This window comes from Bufo gargarizans, chromosome 6 (genome assembly GCF_014858855.1).
Source record: "Bufo gargarizans isolate SCDJY-AF-19 chromosome 6, ASM1485885v1, whole genome shotgun sequence".
In the NCBI taxonomy this organism is placed as follows: domain Eukaryota; kingdom Metazoa; phylum Chordata; class Amphibia; order Anura; family Bufonidae; genus Bufo; species Bufo gargarizans.
This window is the reverse complement of record NC_058085.1, coordinates 181,980,016-181,997,246: the sequence shown is the minus strand read 5'-3', so window position 1 is coordinate 181,997,246 and position 17,231 is coordinate 181,980,016. Positions and strand designations below refer to the sequence as shown.

Genomic DNA, 17,231 nt, shown 5'->3' with positions numbered 1-17,231 from the left:
CCACGGTTCAGTCCCATGGGCTCAGGGGCTGAGTTTTTGGGGCCAGGATTCAAAGGCCAGGGTTCAGGGATTGTCGACTGGGGTTCAAGCGCTAAAGGATTGGGGCTCAATTGTAAGTGTTCATGGACCAGGGGTGCAGAGGTCATGGACCAGGGGTGCAGAGGTCATGGACCAGGGGTGCAGAGGTCATGGACCAGGGGTGCAGAGGTCATGGACCAGGGGTGCAGAGGTTATGGACCAGGGGTGCAGGGGTCATTAGTCATAAACAGGAGTCAGGGGCCAACCTTCAGCAGTCATGGACAGGGTTCAGAGTCACGGACAGGGTTCAGGGGTGAGCACCCCACATGTGGGAGATGGTGTAGATGCGGAGCGATGGTTTTTCTGGCAGAACTAGCGGCATAGATGACATTATGAAGAATGAAGATGAGGGAACGAAGCTGAGGAAATTTTTGAGAAATGGCGCGGAGCCAAACTCTAAAAATAGCCGCACTTAAAGGGCTCAGAAATAGAAGGCGGAGAGGATACAATGTTTACATAATGACTGATGTCCGTTACCAAGGAAACGCCTGTATCAGGTTAACCCTTTATGCTCTCTGTCTGTCCAGGAGGCCGCGATAAGAGAGGAGGCCCAATCCTGACTTTCCCGGCACGCAGTAACCACGACAGGATACGACAAGAAGACCTGCGCCGGCTGGTGACGTATCTGGCCAGCGTGCCAAGGTGAGCCCCCTATATGTGCCGTGTATATGTCTCCTGCTTAAAGGGCCGGTAACACTGCAGTCTGGAGCTCATGACACCGACAATGGAGCCATCAATATAATGTGCATGATTGTGGAAGGGTTGGCGACCGCGGTGTAAGCCGGTGAAACTTCCTTCTTTACCAATACTCTAAAGGAGAATTCTAATGCGATAAAATTTTCAGCTGTTTGTAAAATGTTATGAAGTAACAGAAGGAACTAATCCTTCCCAATCCCTCGCCGCTCCCACGCTGACATTTCACTGGTCCCCCTCCAGTCTCTGCTCAACCAGCTTCAGGAACCATTCACCGGCTGCTGCGGTGAACTCGGCAGAGCCCCGTAAACCAGCCTCTCCCCGGCCTGAAATGGCTGATAACAGGGGGCAATAGACTGTATTCTCCGATCCTACAGTCATCCTCTCCCCTGAAATGGCTGATAACAGGGGGCAATAGATTGTATTCTCCTGTCCTACAGTCATCCACTCACCTGAAATGGCTGATAACAGGGGGAAATAGACTGTATTCTCCTGTCCTACAGTCATCCTCTCTCCTGAAATGGCTGATAACAGGGGGCAATAGACTGTATTCTCCTGTCCTACAGTCATCCTCTCCCCTGACATGGCTGATAACAGGGGGCAATAGACTGTATTCTCCTGTCCTACAGTCATCCTCTCCCCTGAAATGGCTGATAACAGGGGGCAATAGACTGTATTATTATGTCCTACAGTCATCCTCTCCCCTGAAATGTCTGATAACAGGGAGCAATAGACTGTATTCTCCTGTCCTACAGTCATCCTGTCCCCTGAAATGGCTGATAACAGGGGGCAATAGACTGTATTCTCCTGTCCTACAGTCATCCTCTCCCTGAAATGGCTGATAACAGGGGCAATAGACTGTATTCTCCTGTCCTACAGTCATCCTCTCCCCTGAGATGGCTGATAACAGGGGCAATAGACTGTATTCTCCTGTCCTACAGTCATCCTCTCCCCTGAATGGCTGATAACAGGGGGCAATAGACTGTATTATCCTGTCCTACAGTCATCCTCTGCCCTGAAATGGCTGATAACAGGGGGCAATAGACTGTATTCTCCTGTCCTACAGTCATCCTCTCCCCTGAAATGGCTGATAACAGGGGGCAATAGACTGTATTCTCCTGTCCTACAGTCATCCTCTCCCCTGAAATGGCTGATAACAGGGGGCAATAGACTGTATTCTCCTGTCCTACAGTCATCCTCTCCCCTGAAATGGCTGATAACAGGGGGCAATAGACTGTATTCTCCTGTCCTACAGTCATCCTCTCCCCTGAAATGGCTGATAACAGGGGCAATAGACTGTATTCCTCCTGTCCTACAGTCAGGCCTCTCCCCTGAAATGGCTGATAACAGGGGGCAATAGACTGTATTCTCCTGTCCTACAGTCATCCTCTCCCCTGAAATGGCTGATAACAGGGGCAATAGACTGTATTCTCCTGTCCTACAGTCATCCTCTCCCCTGAAATGGCTGATAACAGGGGCAATAGACTGTATTCTCCTGTCCTACAGTCATCCTCTCCCCTGAGATGGCTGATAATAGGGAGGCAATAGATGTATTCTCCTGTCCTACAGTCATACCTCCCCCTGAAATGGCTGATAACAGGGGGCAATAGACTGTATTCTCCTGTCCTACAGTCTCCTCTCCCCTGAAGGTGGCTGATAACAGGGGGCAATAGACTGTATTCTCCTGTCCTACCAGTCATCCTCCCCCTGAAATGGCTGATAACAGGGGGACAATAGACTGTATTCTCCTGTCCTACAGTCATACTCTCCCTGAAATGGCTGATAACAGGGGGCAATAGACTGTATTCTCCTGTCCTACAGTCATCCTCTCCCCTGAAATGGCTGATAACAGGGAGCAATAGACTGTATTCTCCTGTCCTACAGTCATCCTCTCCCCTGAATGGCTGATAACAGGGGGCAATAGACTGTATTCTCCTGTCCTACAGTCATCCTCTCCCCTGAAGTGGCTGATAACAGGGGGCAATAGACTGTATTCCTCCTGTCCTACAGTCATCCTCTCCCCCTGAAATGGCTGATAACAGGGGCCAATAGACTGTATTCTCCTGTCTACAGTCATCCTCTCCCCTGAATGGCTGATAACAGGGGGCAATAGACTGTATTCTCCTGTCTACAGTCATCCTCCTCCCCTGAAATGGCTGATAACAGGGAGCAATAGACTGTATTCTCCTGTCCTACAGTCATCCTCTCCCCTGAAGTGGCTGATAACAGGGGGCAATAGACTGTATTCTCCTGTCCTACAGTCATCCTCTCCCCTGAAATGGCTGATAACAGGGGCAATAGACTGTATTCTCCTTCCTACAGTCATCCTCTCCCCTGACATGGCTGATAACAGGGGCATATAGACTGTATTCTCCTGTCCTACAGCCATCCTCTCCCTGACATGGTCGATAACAGGGGGCAATAGCTGTATTCTCGTCCTACAGTCATCCTCTCCCCTGAAATGGCTGATAACAGGGGGCAATAGACTGTATTCTCCTGTCCTACAGTCCTGCCTCTCCCCTGAAATGGCTGATACAGGGAGCAATAGACTGTATTCTCCTGTCCTACAGTCATCCTCTCCCCTGAAATGGCTGATAACAGGGGCAATAGACTGTATTCTCCTGTCCTACAGTCATCCTCCTCCCCTGAATGGCTGATAAAGGAGGCAATAGACTGTATTCTCCTGTCTACAGTCATCCTCTCCCCTGAAATGGCTGATAACAGGGGCACAGGGGGCAATAGACTGTATTCTCCTGTCCTACAGTCATCCTCTCCCTGAAATGTCTGATAACAGGGAGCAATAGACTGTATTCTCCTGTCCTACAGTCATCCTCTCCCCTGAATGGCTAGATAACAGGGGGCAATAGACTGTATTCTCCTGTCCTACAGTCATCCCTCCCCTGAAATGGCTGATAACAGGGAGGCAATAGACTGTATTCTCCTGTCCTACAGTCATCCTCTCCCCTGAAATGGCTGATAACAGGGGGCAATAGACTGTATTCTCCTGTCCTACAGTCATCCCTCTCCCCTGAAATGGCTGATAACAGGGGGCAATAGACTGTATTCTCCTGTCCTACAGTCATCCTCTCCCCTGAAATGGCTGATAACAGGGAGCAATAGACTGTATTCTCCTGTCCTACAGTCATCCTCTCCCCTGAGGTGGCTGATAACAGGGGGCAATAGACTGTATTCTCCTGTCCTACAGTCATCCTCTCCCCTGAAATGGCTGATAACAGGGAGCAATAGACTGTATTCTCCTGTCCTACAGTCATCCTCTCCCCTGAAGTGGCTGATAACAGGGAGCAATAGACTGTATTCTCCTGTCCTACAGTCATCCTCTCCCCTGAGGTGGCTGATAACAGGGGCAGTAGACTGTATTCTCCTGTCCTACAGTCATCCTCTCCCCTGAGATGGCTGATAACAGGGGGCAATAGACTGTATTCTCCTGTCCTACAGTCATCCTCTCCCCTGAGGTGGCTGATAACAGGGGGCAGTAGATGGCCTCAGATGGTGACATTACAGTTGTGTGTATTGTGATAATCCGGCATCTTCTCCCCTCCCCCACAGCGAGGATGTCTGTAAGCGCGGCTTCACCGTCATCATTGATATGCGTGGATCCAAATGGGACTTGATCAAACCTCTCCTGAAGACCCTGCAGGAGGCGTTCCCGGCCGAGATCCATGTCGCTCTCATCATCAAGCCTGAGAACTTCTGGCAGAAGCAGAAAACCAACTTTGGCAGCTCCAAGTTCATCTTCGAGGTGAGGAATGGTGGGGTCTGGACTCTGGAGATGAGTGCAGGGCTCCAGTGCTGGGATCGTCTGAATATTCTAGGTTCACCTTCTTACGATGTGACTGTATAGAAATGCAAAACTACTACTCCTAGCATGGCTGCAGGCTGTCAGAGCTTGCTGGGAGTAGTAGTGTGCTGACCTGGCACTTTCTCTCCTTTGCACAGACCAGCATGGTGTCGGTGGAGGGGCTGACGAAGCTGGTGGACCCCTCTCAGCTGACGGAGGAGTTTGAAGGCTCCCTGGATTACAATCACGAGGAGTGGATCGAGCTGCGCGTCTCCTTGGAGGAATTCTTCAACAGCGCGGTGCACCTGCTCTCGCGGCTGGAGGACCTGCAGGAGATGCTGGCCAGGAAGGAGTTCCCAGTGGACGTGGAGGGATCGCGGCGGCTGATCGACGAACACACTCAGCTCAAGAAGAAGGTGATGAAGGCTCCGGTGGAGGAGCTGGACCGCGACGGCCAGAGGCTGCTGCAGTGCATCCGCTGCGGCGACGGCTTCTCGGGCAGGAACTGTATCCCAGGAGGCGCCGACTTCCAAAGTCTGGTGCCAAAGATTACCAGCCTCCTGGACAAGCTGCACTCCACCCGACAACACCTGCACCAGATGTGGCATGTGCGGAAACTGAAGCTGGACCAGTGCTTCCAGCTCCGGCTGTTTGAACAGGACGCCGAGAAGGTAAGGGTCTGTGGTGTTACATAGGACTGCAGGTGACATCTACTACATTATCTGTACTCAGAGAGTTATCACTGTGTTATATGTGGTGTTACATGGGACTGCAGGTGACATCTACTACATTATCTGTGTACTCAGAGAGTTATCACTGTGTTATCGGTGGTGTTACATAGGACTGCAGGTGACATCTACTACATTATCTGTACTCAGAGAGCTATCACTGTGTTATCTGTGGTGTTACATAGGACTGCAGGTGACATCTACTACATTATCTGTACTCAGAGAGCTATCACTGTGTTATCTGTGGTGTTGCATAGGACTGCAGGTGACATCTACTACATTATCTGTACTCAGAGAGCTATCACTGTGTTATATGTGGTGTTACATAGGACTGCAGGTGACATCTACTACATTATCTGTACTCAGAGAGCTATCACTGTGTTATATGTGGTGTTACATAGGACTGCAGGTGACATCTACTACATTATCTGTAGTCAGAGAGCTATCACTGTGTTATCGGTGGTGTTACATAGGACTGCAGGTGACATCTACTACATTATCTGTAGTCAGAGAGCTATCACTGTGTTATCGGTGGTGTTACATAGGACTGCAGGGCTGCATGGATGCAGTTGAATCAGAGTTTCATCTCTGCTACATCAGTCTGTGAATGTGTTGGTTACTTTGCATCTCCTTTTTTATGATTGGTTGTTCAGTGTCATGTGATTATTATATTGGATATTATTGTGATGTATTTTGTTGTGACTTCGACAATTTTAGGAAATAGTTTATAAAGCTGCGGCAGATTTGCGCCATTCTTTGTTTTAAGCTCACAGAAATGAGTATATCTCAGTTGTATACATATAACTCACATGAAGCAAAAAAAGAAATAAAACATAACTTTTAATAAAAAATATATAATATAAACAGCCGATACATAAATGAGATAATTTTATATAATTGCCCACAGATTAATCATTTATAACCGATACAAAGTCACATGTGGAGCAGATTGTGCGCAATCAGAACCAGAGGAATTCACCAAGTCGGCCTCTCGGGCTCGGTCTACACGACGACAGGTTTCGCGCAACATTTTTATTAATGATGGTCTGAAGCAGTGATGAGTAACCTTGGCACTCCAGCTGTGGTGAAACTACAACTCCCAGCATGCTCCATTTATTTCTATAGAGTTCTGAGAGCAGCCAAGCAAGGGGGGTATCTTGGGAGTTGTAGTTTTGCCACAGCTGGAGTGCCAGGGTTAGCCGTCACTGGTCTATAGTGTCGCACTGCGACATACAGCGACGCGGCAGTCGCAGAAAAATCCATCTCGAATGCATCATGTCGCAGTGCGACACCATAGACTATCATTTATAGAATTGTCGCGTGACAGATGTCGTCGTGTAGACCTAGCCTTAATGAGGTTCCTCGCGGTTCCCGTGATTTGTAGATATCGCCAGTTGGAGTGCACAGATGAATTCACGGTTCTTGCAATCTGAGAAGAGTTGCCCACCAGGGTCTGATGTGACCGAGAAGTGTGACGTCGGGAGACGACCTGTCCCTTCTTGGCTGTCCCTGCCTAAAAGCCGAGCGTCCGCCCCGAAAAGGGCGACCCCACTTCTGTGGCTAAACCCTGTACAATAGCCCTAGACGGCCCTGAAACAACTGTCAAGCTGAAGTCCCAAGGGGACAGATAATGCTACACAACGCTCTGCAGGACACGGGTAATGCTACACAACGCTCTGCAGGACACAGGTAATGCTACACAACGCTCTGCAGGACACAGGTAATGCTACACAACGCTCTGCAGGTTACTGGTAATACTACACAACGCTCTGCAGGTTACTGGTAATACTACACAACACTCTGCAGGTTACTGGTAATACTACACAACGCTCTGCAGGTTACTGGTAATACTACACAACACTCTGCAGGTTACTGGTAATACTACACAACGCTCTGCAGGACATAGGTAATGCTACACAGCGCTATGCAGGACACAGGTAATACTACACAACGCTCTGCAGGACACAGGTAATGCTACACAACGCTCTGCAGGTTACTGGTAATACCACACAACACTCTGCAGGTTACTGGTAATACTACACAACGCTCTGCAGGTTACTGGTAATACTACACAACACTCTGCAGGTTACTGGTAATACTACACAACACTCTGCAGGGCACAGATAATACTACACAACGCTCTGCGGGACACAGGTAATGCTACACAACGCTCTGCAGGACACAGGTAATGCTACACAACACTCTGCAGGTTACTGGTAATACTACACAACGCTCTGTAGGACACATATAATACTACACAATGCTCTGCAGGTTACTGGTAATACTACACAACGCTCTGCAGGACACAGATAATACTACACACAACGCTCTGCAGGACACAGATAATACTATACACAACGCTCTGCAGGACACAGATAATACTACACACAACGCTCTGCAGGACACAGACAATACACAACACTCTGCAGGGCACAGATAATACTACACAACGCTCTGCAGGACACAGGTAATGCTACACAACGCTCTGCAGGACACAGATAATACTATACACAACGCTCTGCAGGACACAGATAATACTATACACAACGCTCTGCAGGACACAGACAATACACAACGCTCTGTAGGACACAGACAATACACAACGCTCTGCAGGACACAGATAATACACAACGCTCTGCAGGACACAGACAATACACACCGCTCTGCAGGGCACAGATAATATTACACACAACGCTCTGCAGGACACAGATAATACACAACGCTCTGCAGGACACAGACAATACACAACGCTCTGCAGGGCTCATTCCTCTACGTCTTGTAGGTTGGCGCTGTTTTCAGATCTCATGCTCGCTGTACATGGTGGATTTGCGTCGCGGGTTCTGCCGCCTTTCCTTGCATCTTCTTAACAAGGAATTGAATAATTTACGAGCGCTTGCAGTTTGTCATTCGTGGTGCCGGGGATTCGGGGTCCCCAGAGGCTCCCAACACGTGGTGAAGCTGCTGCCGCTTCTCTGCCGCCGTCAGTGGTTTTCACCTCAGTCGCCCTGCGCGGTGTAATAAGTGTACATTCACACGCAGCAGCGGGCACCTCGCTCCCAGGGTTCTGTGGTTTCTTATGCAGTTGTAGTTTTTAACAGTAAATGTGGTTTTGAAGCAGGTGTGAACACGTTGTAAAGCTGCGTCCTCCAGGGCGCTTCAGTGTCTCATGTTACGCGTCGCTGGATCCTTATTGTCGCTCTCATATATACACTACTACAGGCAGGCTCACTCTCATATACACACTACTACAGGCAGGCTCACTCTCATATACACACTACTACAGGCAGGCTCACTCTCATATACACACTACTACAGGCAGGCTCACTCTCATATACACACTATTACAGGCAGGCTCACTCTAATATATACACTATTACAGGCAGGCTCACTCTCATATACACACTACTACAGGCAGGCTCACTCTCATATACACACTATATTACAGGCAGGCTCACTCTCATATACACACTATTACAGGCAGGCTCACTCTCATATACACACTACTACAGGCAGGCTCACTCTCATATACACACTACTACAGGCAGGCTCACTCTCATATATACACTACTACAGGCAGGCTCACTCTCATATATACACTACTACAGGCAGGCTCACTCTCATATACACACTATTACAGGCAGGCTCACTCTCATATATACACTATTACAGGCAGGCTCACTCTCATATACACACTACTACAGGCAGGCACACTCTCATATACACATTACTACAGGCAGGCTTACTCTCATATACACACTATTACATGCAGGCTCACTCTCATATACACACTACTACAGGCAGGCTCACTCTCATATACACACTATTACATGCAGGCTCACTCTCATATATACACTATTACAGGCAGGCTCATTCTCATATACACACTACTACAGGCAGGCTCACTCTTATATACACACTACTACAGGCAGGCTCACTCTTATATACACACTACTACAGGCAGGCTCACTCTTATATACACACTACTACAGGCAGGCTCACTCTTATATACACACTACTACAGGCAGGCTCACTCTCATATACACACTACTACAGGCAGGCTCACTCTCATATACACAGTATTACAAGCAGGCTCACTCTCATATACACACTATTACAGGCAGGCTCACTCTCATATACACACTATTACAGGCAGGCTCACTCTCATATATACACTATTACAGGCAGGCTCACTCTCATATACACACTACTACAGGCAGGCTCACTCTCATATACACACTACTACAGGCAGGCACACTCTCATATACACACTACTACAGGCAGGCTCACTCTCATATATACACTATTACAGGCAGGCTCACTCTCATATACACACTACTACAGGCAGGCTCACTCTCATATACACACTACTACAGGCAGGCACACTCTCATATACACACTACTACAGGCAGGCACACTCTCATATACACACTACTACAGGCAGGCTCACTCTCATATACACACTATTACAGGCAGGCTCACTCTCATATACACACTATTACAGGCAGGCTCACTCTCATATACACACTATTACAGGCAGGCTCACTCTCATATACACACTATTACAGGCAGGCTCACTCTCATATACACACTATTACAGGCAGGCTCACTCTCATATACACACTATTACAGGCAGGCTTACTCTCATATACACACTATTATAGGCAGGCTCACTCTCATATACACACTATTACAGGCAGGCTCACTCTCATATACACACTATTACAGGCAGGCTCACTCTCATATACACACTATTACAGGCAGGCTCACTCTCATATACACACTACTACAGGCAGGCTCACTCTCATATACACACTATTACAGGCAGGCTCACTCTCATATACACACTATTACAGGCAGGCTCACTCTCATATACACACTATTACAGGCAGGCTCACTCTCATATACACACTATTACAGGCAGGCTCACTCTCATATACACACTACTACAGGCAGGCTCACTCTCATATATACACTATTACAGGCAGGCTCACTCTCATATATACACTACTACAGGCAGGCTCACTCTCATATATACACTACTACAGGCAGGCTCACTCTCATATATACACTACTACAGGCAGGCTCACTCTCATATATACACTACTACAGGCAGGCTCACTCTCATATACACACTACTACAGGCAGGCTCACTCTCATATATACACTACTACAGGCAGGCTCACTCTCATATATACACTACTACAGGCAGGCTCACTCTCATATATACACTATTACAGGCAGGCTCACTCTCATATACACACTATTATAGGCAGGCTCACTCTCATATACACACTACTACAGGCAGGCTCACTCTCATATACACACTATTACAGGCAGGCTCACTCTCATATACACACTATTACAGGCAGGCTCACTCTCATATACACACTATTACAGGCAGGCTCACTCTCATATACACACTATTACAGGCAGGCTCACTCTCATATACACACTACTACAGGCAGGCTCACTCTCATATACACACTATTATAGGCAGGCTCACTCTCATATACACACTACTACAGGCAGGCTCACTCTCATATACACACTATTACAGGCAGGCTCACTCTCATATACACACTACTACAGGCAGGCTCACTCTCATATACACACTATTACAGGCAGGCTCACTCTCATATACACACTATTACAGGCAGGCTCACTCTCATATACACACTACTACAGGCAGGCTCACTCTCATATACACACTATTACAGGCAGGCTCACTCTCATATACACACTACTACAGGCAGGCTCACTCTCATATACACACTACTACAGGCAGGCTCACTCTCATATACACACTATTACAGGCAGGCTCACTCTCATATACACACTATTACAGGCAGGCTCACTCTCATATACACACTATTACAGGCAGGCTCACTCTCATATACACACTACTACAGGCAGGCTCACTCTCATATACACACTATTACAGGCAGGCGCACTCTCATTTCATCCCATTGTTTGCTGCACTCTCTTCCTGGTGTCCGGGGGGTTATGACGGATCTGCTGTCTGCTCCTTGTTTTGTGTTCTGCGTTTTGCCGTCTTGCGCATTTCCTGTGTAATTATGTAAATTGATTCATCAGAATAAGCGCTCACAATCAGTTGTCTTCAGAAGCTCCGGCGCAGATCAGCCGTCCAGAAAATTAAAAAGTCTTGGTTTGTTTAATAATGTCTGTGTTAATTGTCTAATCAGTGCGGGGATCTGCCGCGGATCGGATGGCGCTTCTTAAGTAGGATCAGGGATAATTGAGGATTACTCAGTCTGGATGTGCGGCGGCGGCGACTTATTATCCATAGAGGCCAATAGTCACACATACAAATAACACAACCAGCAAGTATGAGTTCAGGTGGGGGGAGATGTCATATCAAGAAACCGCCATATGTCCGACCAATGTATTGTAAAGATAGCGGCGAGAGATAAGACGCAGGCCTCCATCACCCAACCATTGGTGCGGCTGTTATTTCACTTCTTATAATTCTTCGTTATTGGATTTTCCGCAAATGCTCTGAGGAATGTCGCTGGTTAATTGTTCTGCAAGTGTTTCCAAAAGCCTTTATCTTGTTACATTGTAGCGTAGTGGGTGTGGCTTGTAAGTATAATATTTTAAGGGAAACAGGTAGATTATAAGGGGTTGGTCAGCTGAGTCGGCCAGGTAGGTGGTCTTCAGAGACATTTTGAGAGAGGTGCATACAGACTGGGCTTATTATGTACTGAGCAGATCTGGGGTGGGTGTCGTGCAGCCCCCCCTAGTGGACGAACATGGAGCTTATCTAGATCTTCTGGCACTATGACTGTTCGGAAATAGGGAGACAACCCTAACTCTTGCCCTTTTAGACCTCAGACCGGGGGCAGTACACAGCATCTGGTGAGCTGCCGCCATCTCTTTGCCGCCATATTGTTGTGTTCCTGTGGTGTCGTGTCTCCTCATCCTCCTCTTTCTTTCTCCGCAGATGTTTGATTGGATCACGCACAACAAGGAGGTTTTCCTGCAGGGTCACACGGAGATCGGAATGAGCTACCAGCATGCCCTCGACCTGCAGACCCAGCACAACCACTTTGCCATGAATTCCATGGTAAGTCCGCTACACAAGATAAAAGCCTAAAAGTAGAGCAAAACTGAGCAACATGGAGAGTAAGGGCCAGAAGAGAGCAGGAGGCCGTAATGTGGACGGTAAGAGAGCAGGAGGCCGTAATGTGGACGGTAAGAGAGCAGGAGGCCGTAATGTGGACGGTAAGAGAGCAGGAGGCCGTAATGTGGACGGTAAGAGAGCAGGAGGCCGTAATGTGGACGGTAAGAGAGCAATGTGGACGGTAGGAGAGCAGGAGGCCGTAATGTGGACGGTAGGCGAGCAGGAGGCCGTAATGTGGACGGTAGGCGAGCAGGAGGCCGTAATGTGGACGGTAGGCGAGCAGGAGGCCGTAATGTGGACGGTAGGCGAGCAGGAGGCCGTAATGTGGACGGTAGGCGAGCAGGAGGCCGTAATGTGGACGGTAGGCGAGCAGGAGGCCGTAATGTGGACGGTAGGCGAGCAGGAGGCCGTAATGTGGACGGTAGGCGAGCAGGAGGCCGTAATGTGGACGGTAGGCGAGCAGGAGGCCGTAATGTGGACGGTAGGCGAGCAGGAGGCCGTAATGTGGACGGTAGGCGAGCAGGAGGCCGTAATGTGAACGGTAGGCGAGCAGGAGGCCGTAATGTGGACGGTAGGCGAGCAGGAGGCCGTAATGTGGACGGTAGGCGAGCAGGAGGCCGTAATGTGGACGGTAGGCGAGCAGGAGGCCGTAATGTGGACGGTAGGCGAGCAGGAGGCCGTAATGTGGACGGTAGGCGAGCAGGAGGCCGTAATGTGGACGGTAGGCGAGCAGGAGGCCGTAATGTGGACGGTAGGCGAGCAGGAGGCCGTAATGTGGACGGTAGGCGAGCAGGAGGCCGTAATGTGGACGGTAGGCGAGCAGGAGGCCGTAATGTGGACGGTAGGCGAGCAGGAGGCCGTAATGTGGACGGTAGGCGAGCAGGAGGCCGTAATGTGGACGGTAGGCGAGCAGGAGGCCGTAATGTGGACGGTAGGCGAGCAGGAGGCCGTAATGTGGACGGTAGGCGAGCAGGAGGCCGTAATGTGGACGGTAGGCGAGCAGGAGGCCGTAATGTGGACGGTAGGCGAGCAGGAGGCCGTAATGAGAGAGGAAGGGTAGGCGAGCAGGAGGCCGTAATGTGGACGGTAGGAGAGCAGGAGGCCGTAATGTGGACGGTAGGAGAGCAGGAGGCCGTAATGTGGACGGTAGGAGAGCAGGAGGCCGTAATGAGAGAGGAAGGGTAGGCTGTAGTGCGGGAGCTGGAGGAGGCTCTGCCTCTGTGTTTCACCCTGAGCTTCTCCTTAGGTGTGGACTGACCCGTGTCGGGGTCACCCATAGTCGTTTACACGGGCGGCTAATCGCTCATCCAGGTAAGGAAACGGGTGTAAGATTCACTCCTGCAGAATATGAGCTGTTTCTTGAATGGTGGCGATCATCCTCCGCACCCTCACCACGGCTTCATTGCTGAGAACGAGCCCCCGACCTTCACGTGTTCCATGTCTGACAGAATTTCATGTGGAGGGCCTCGGACACGGCAGCGGGGGTCTCAGGAGCCATGGGGGGGGGTTAATATACACATGTCGTGGTGCTCGCCTAAGGAGAGTGTCTGACTTCTAGCAAAATGTGCCAAATTAGTCTTTTTCATGGCTTTGCCGCAGTTTCTGCGTTTCTGGTCTCGTCCATCTTCAGCTCAGTAATAATACATCTGCCCCATTGTGTATCCGTATTACCCAGCCATGACAGGACCTGTGCAGTTACATGGGACTGCAAGGGACACCTACTACATGTTCTGTACTACCTGTTATATGTGTATTACATGGGACTGCAGGTGACACCTACTACATGTTCTGTACAACGTGTTATATGTGTATTACATGGGACTGCAGGGTGTTTATTACATGGGACTGCAGGTGATGCAGTATTGCTATATTCTGGGCCTGCACTCTATTTCCCAGCATGCTCGGTGTCTGTATCGGATGTCGGCGTGCTGCCCCCTCCCCCGTGTTTTATGGAGCTGCTACAACACTTTATGGGTAATTAGAGCATTGAGCGGACGCGGCGGCCAGCCCAGAGAATAACCGGTCGATTCAGCGCTGGACACGTGGCGGGACAGGAGATCTCGTAAAAGACATCACCAGATCCCTGGGGGGTGGGAAGGGGGTCCAGGAATGTGCTATCATATAGGTTACCTTGAAACTGTAACAGACCTAATACTTCTCACAGCTGAGGGTTTGTTACAAAGTATGCAGTCTACACAATCCTGTGTGATGATTGTGATGAACAGCCCGGACTCCTGACTGATACATTGTAGCAAATATTATGTTATGTATAATATGTACAGGCCCAGATAATATCCATCAGCCGTCGGGGCAGGATATTGTACCGCCAGTCTGATGTACGGAAGACCTGCAGACGCCGCAGTAATAAGGCTCAATTCACACAGTAACCGTGAAAAACTGCTTTGAGATGGCCACTAAAGTGACCAAGTCAAACAATAGGACGTCTTATTCTTCGCCGTTCTCACAGCGAGCTGGGCCCCATTAAAGTCAGTGGGAGTGCCCCTGGCCATTAAAAACTCGCACACGCAGGGGCATCGGCTCCTCACTGCCGGAATTAGGGCCTGACGCTCCCAGCATGGTGACATCATCACTCTGGGAGCGTAGCAAGAATTACTGAGGGGTAAATTCTATAGACTGAGGGCATGGGGGGGCTAATACTGTACTTATAACGAGGGCACCAAAGGGGCCGTTCTTTATACTGGGGGCCAGTCATTCTACTCAGGGGGTACAGAGGGGCTCTTTCTTTATACTGGGGGGGGCACTATGGGGACATTATATGTACTCAGAGTTCTGCAGGGGTGGGAAATCAAGACTACTTTCACACTGGCGTTTTGATTTCCGTTTCTGAGATCCGTTCAGGGCTCTCACAAGCAGTAAAAAAACGGATCAGTTTTGCCCCAATGCATTCTGAATGTAGAAGGATCCGCTCAGAATGCATCACTTTGCCTCCGTTCCGTCCCCGTTCCGCTCTGGAGACCGCCTGCAGCGTTTTAGTGCCCGTCTGATGAAACCGAGCTGAACGGATCCGTCCTGACACACAATGTAAGTCAATGGGGACGGATCCGTTTTCTCTGGCACAATAGGAAACGGATCAGTCTCCCATTGACTTTCAATGGTGTTCAACTGCAATAAAAACAGATCAAAAGGGCCATTAAAAACTGAGAGAAACGGACAGAAAATGGTCGCACAAATAGTTGAAAAATGTCCATGAAAAACTGACAGTTTGTCCTTACTGTGACGGCATGTCCGTTTTTAGTGTGAATGTAGCGTTAGATTGTCAGCTTTGTGGTCTGGCCCAGTGCAGCACGGAAAGTGTTAAACAGCTTGGACCTGTCTCCGGTTTATTTTTAGGTTTTCCGGATATATTTCCAGCGTCGCTCCGTCCCTAAATATGAAATGCTATAGAATGTGGTGTTCTGGCTCCATTACATCTGCCGCCCGCGATTAAGCCGCATCTTTTCACAATTATTTACAAGACGTCGGGGGAGTGCGCAGATTTACACAGGACACCAAGATCCGTCCTGAACCTTATAACCCCGGTACCTTGAGCTTCCCACTAAGAGGGGAGCCAAGATCCTTCCTGAACCCGTACTACTCCGGTGTCGGGAGCGTCCCGCCAAGAGAGGAGCCAGGATCCGTCCTGAACCCTACTACTTCGGGGCCAGGAGCGTCCCGCCAAGAGTGGAGCCAGGATCCGTCCTGAACCCTACTACTCCGGTGTCGGGAGCTGAGGGGGGAGTCAGGATCCGTCCTGAACTGTACTACTCCGGGGCCAGGAGCGTCCGGGGCCAAGAGTGGAGCCAGGATCTGTTCTGAACCGTACTACTTCGGGGCCAGGAACGTCCCGCCAAGAGTGGAGCCAGGATCCATCCTGAACCGTACTACTCCGGGGCCAGGAACGTCCCGCCAAGAGTGGAGCCAGGATCCATCCTGAACCGTACTACTCCGGGGCCAGGAACGTCCCACCAAGAGGGGAGCCAGGATCCATCCTGAACCGTACTACTCCGGGGCCAGGAACGTCCCACCAAGAATGGAGCCAGGATCTGTTCTGAACCCTACTACTTCGGGGACAGGAGCGTCCTGCCAAGAGTGGAGCCAGGATCTGTTCTGAACCCTACTACTCCGGGGCCAGGAACGTCCTGCCAAGAATGGAGCCAGGATCTGTTCTGAACCCTACTACTCCAGGGCCAGGAGCGCCCCGCCAAGAGTGGAGCCAGGATCTGTTCTGAACCATACTACTCCGGGGCCAGGAGCGTCCGGGGCCAGGAGCGTCCTGCCAAGAGAGGAGCCAGGATCCATCCTAAATCATACTACTCCGGGGCCAGGAACGTCCCACCAAGAGAGGAGCCAGGATCCATCCTGAACCTTACCAATCTGGGGCCAGGAGCGTCCCGCCAAGAGAGGAGCCAGGATCCATCCTGAACCTTACCAATCTGGGGCCAGGAGCGTCCCGCCAAGAGGCTGCAGTTTCAGGATCATCTTCAGTACGTGGCTGGACATTTTGCTTCTCAGACTTTTAGCATAATGTTTAGGGCCCCAGGGGCCCAAACACTGCTCACTTGAGTGGCAATTTATAGCCGTTCTTGTATTAACCCCTGCTGGGTCAGTGTGTTGGTATGGATGTTTTAAAAGTTCCGACATCAGCGGGTGTCAGCTCCCGGGGCTCAGGATAAGGTCGATGTAGGAGAGGAGTCCTGTGGCCCCATTGTGCGGTATTTTCAGATCCGTGCCAGACACCAACTTACTAATCACTGTATAATGCATTCTGAAGATCTCTGCTTGCTGTCAGTGA

General features: G+C 49.8%; 1 protein-coding gene across 5 annotated transcripts in view; it reads left to right on the top strand.

Moving 5' to 3' along the window:
- The first annotated feature begins 611 nt into the window (after positions 1-611).
- The window catches only part of KALRN (kalirin RhoGEF kinase), a 162,374-nt gene continuing 145,754 nt past the window's right edge, over positions 612-17,231 (top strand). For all 5 annotated transcript variants that reach the window (XM_044296507.1, XM_044296509.1, XM_044296508.1 and 2 more), the window contains exons 1-4: positions 612-720; positions 4,339-4,531; positions 4,729-5,241; positions 12,260-12,382. In XM_044296507.1, coding sequence (XP_044152442.1) covers positions 4,379-4,531; positions 4,729-5,241; positions 12,260-12,382 — 789 coding nt within the window. In that variant the 5' untranslated portion in view covers positions 612-720; positions 4,339-4,378. The remainder of the gene's footprint in view (positions 721-4,338; positions 4,532-4,728; positions 5,242-12,259; positions 12,383-17,231) is intronic.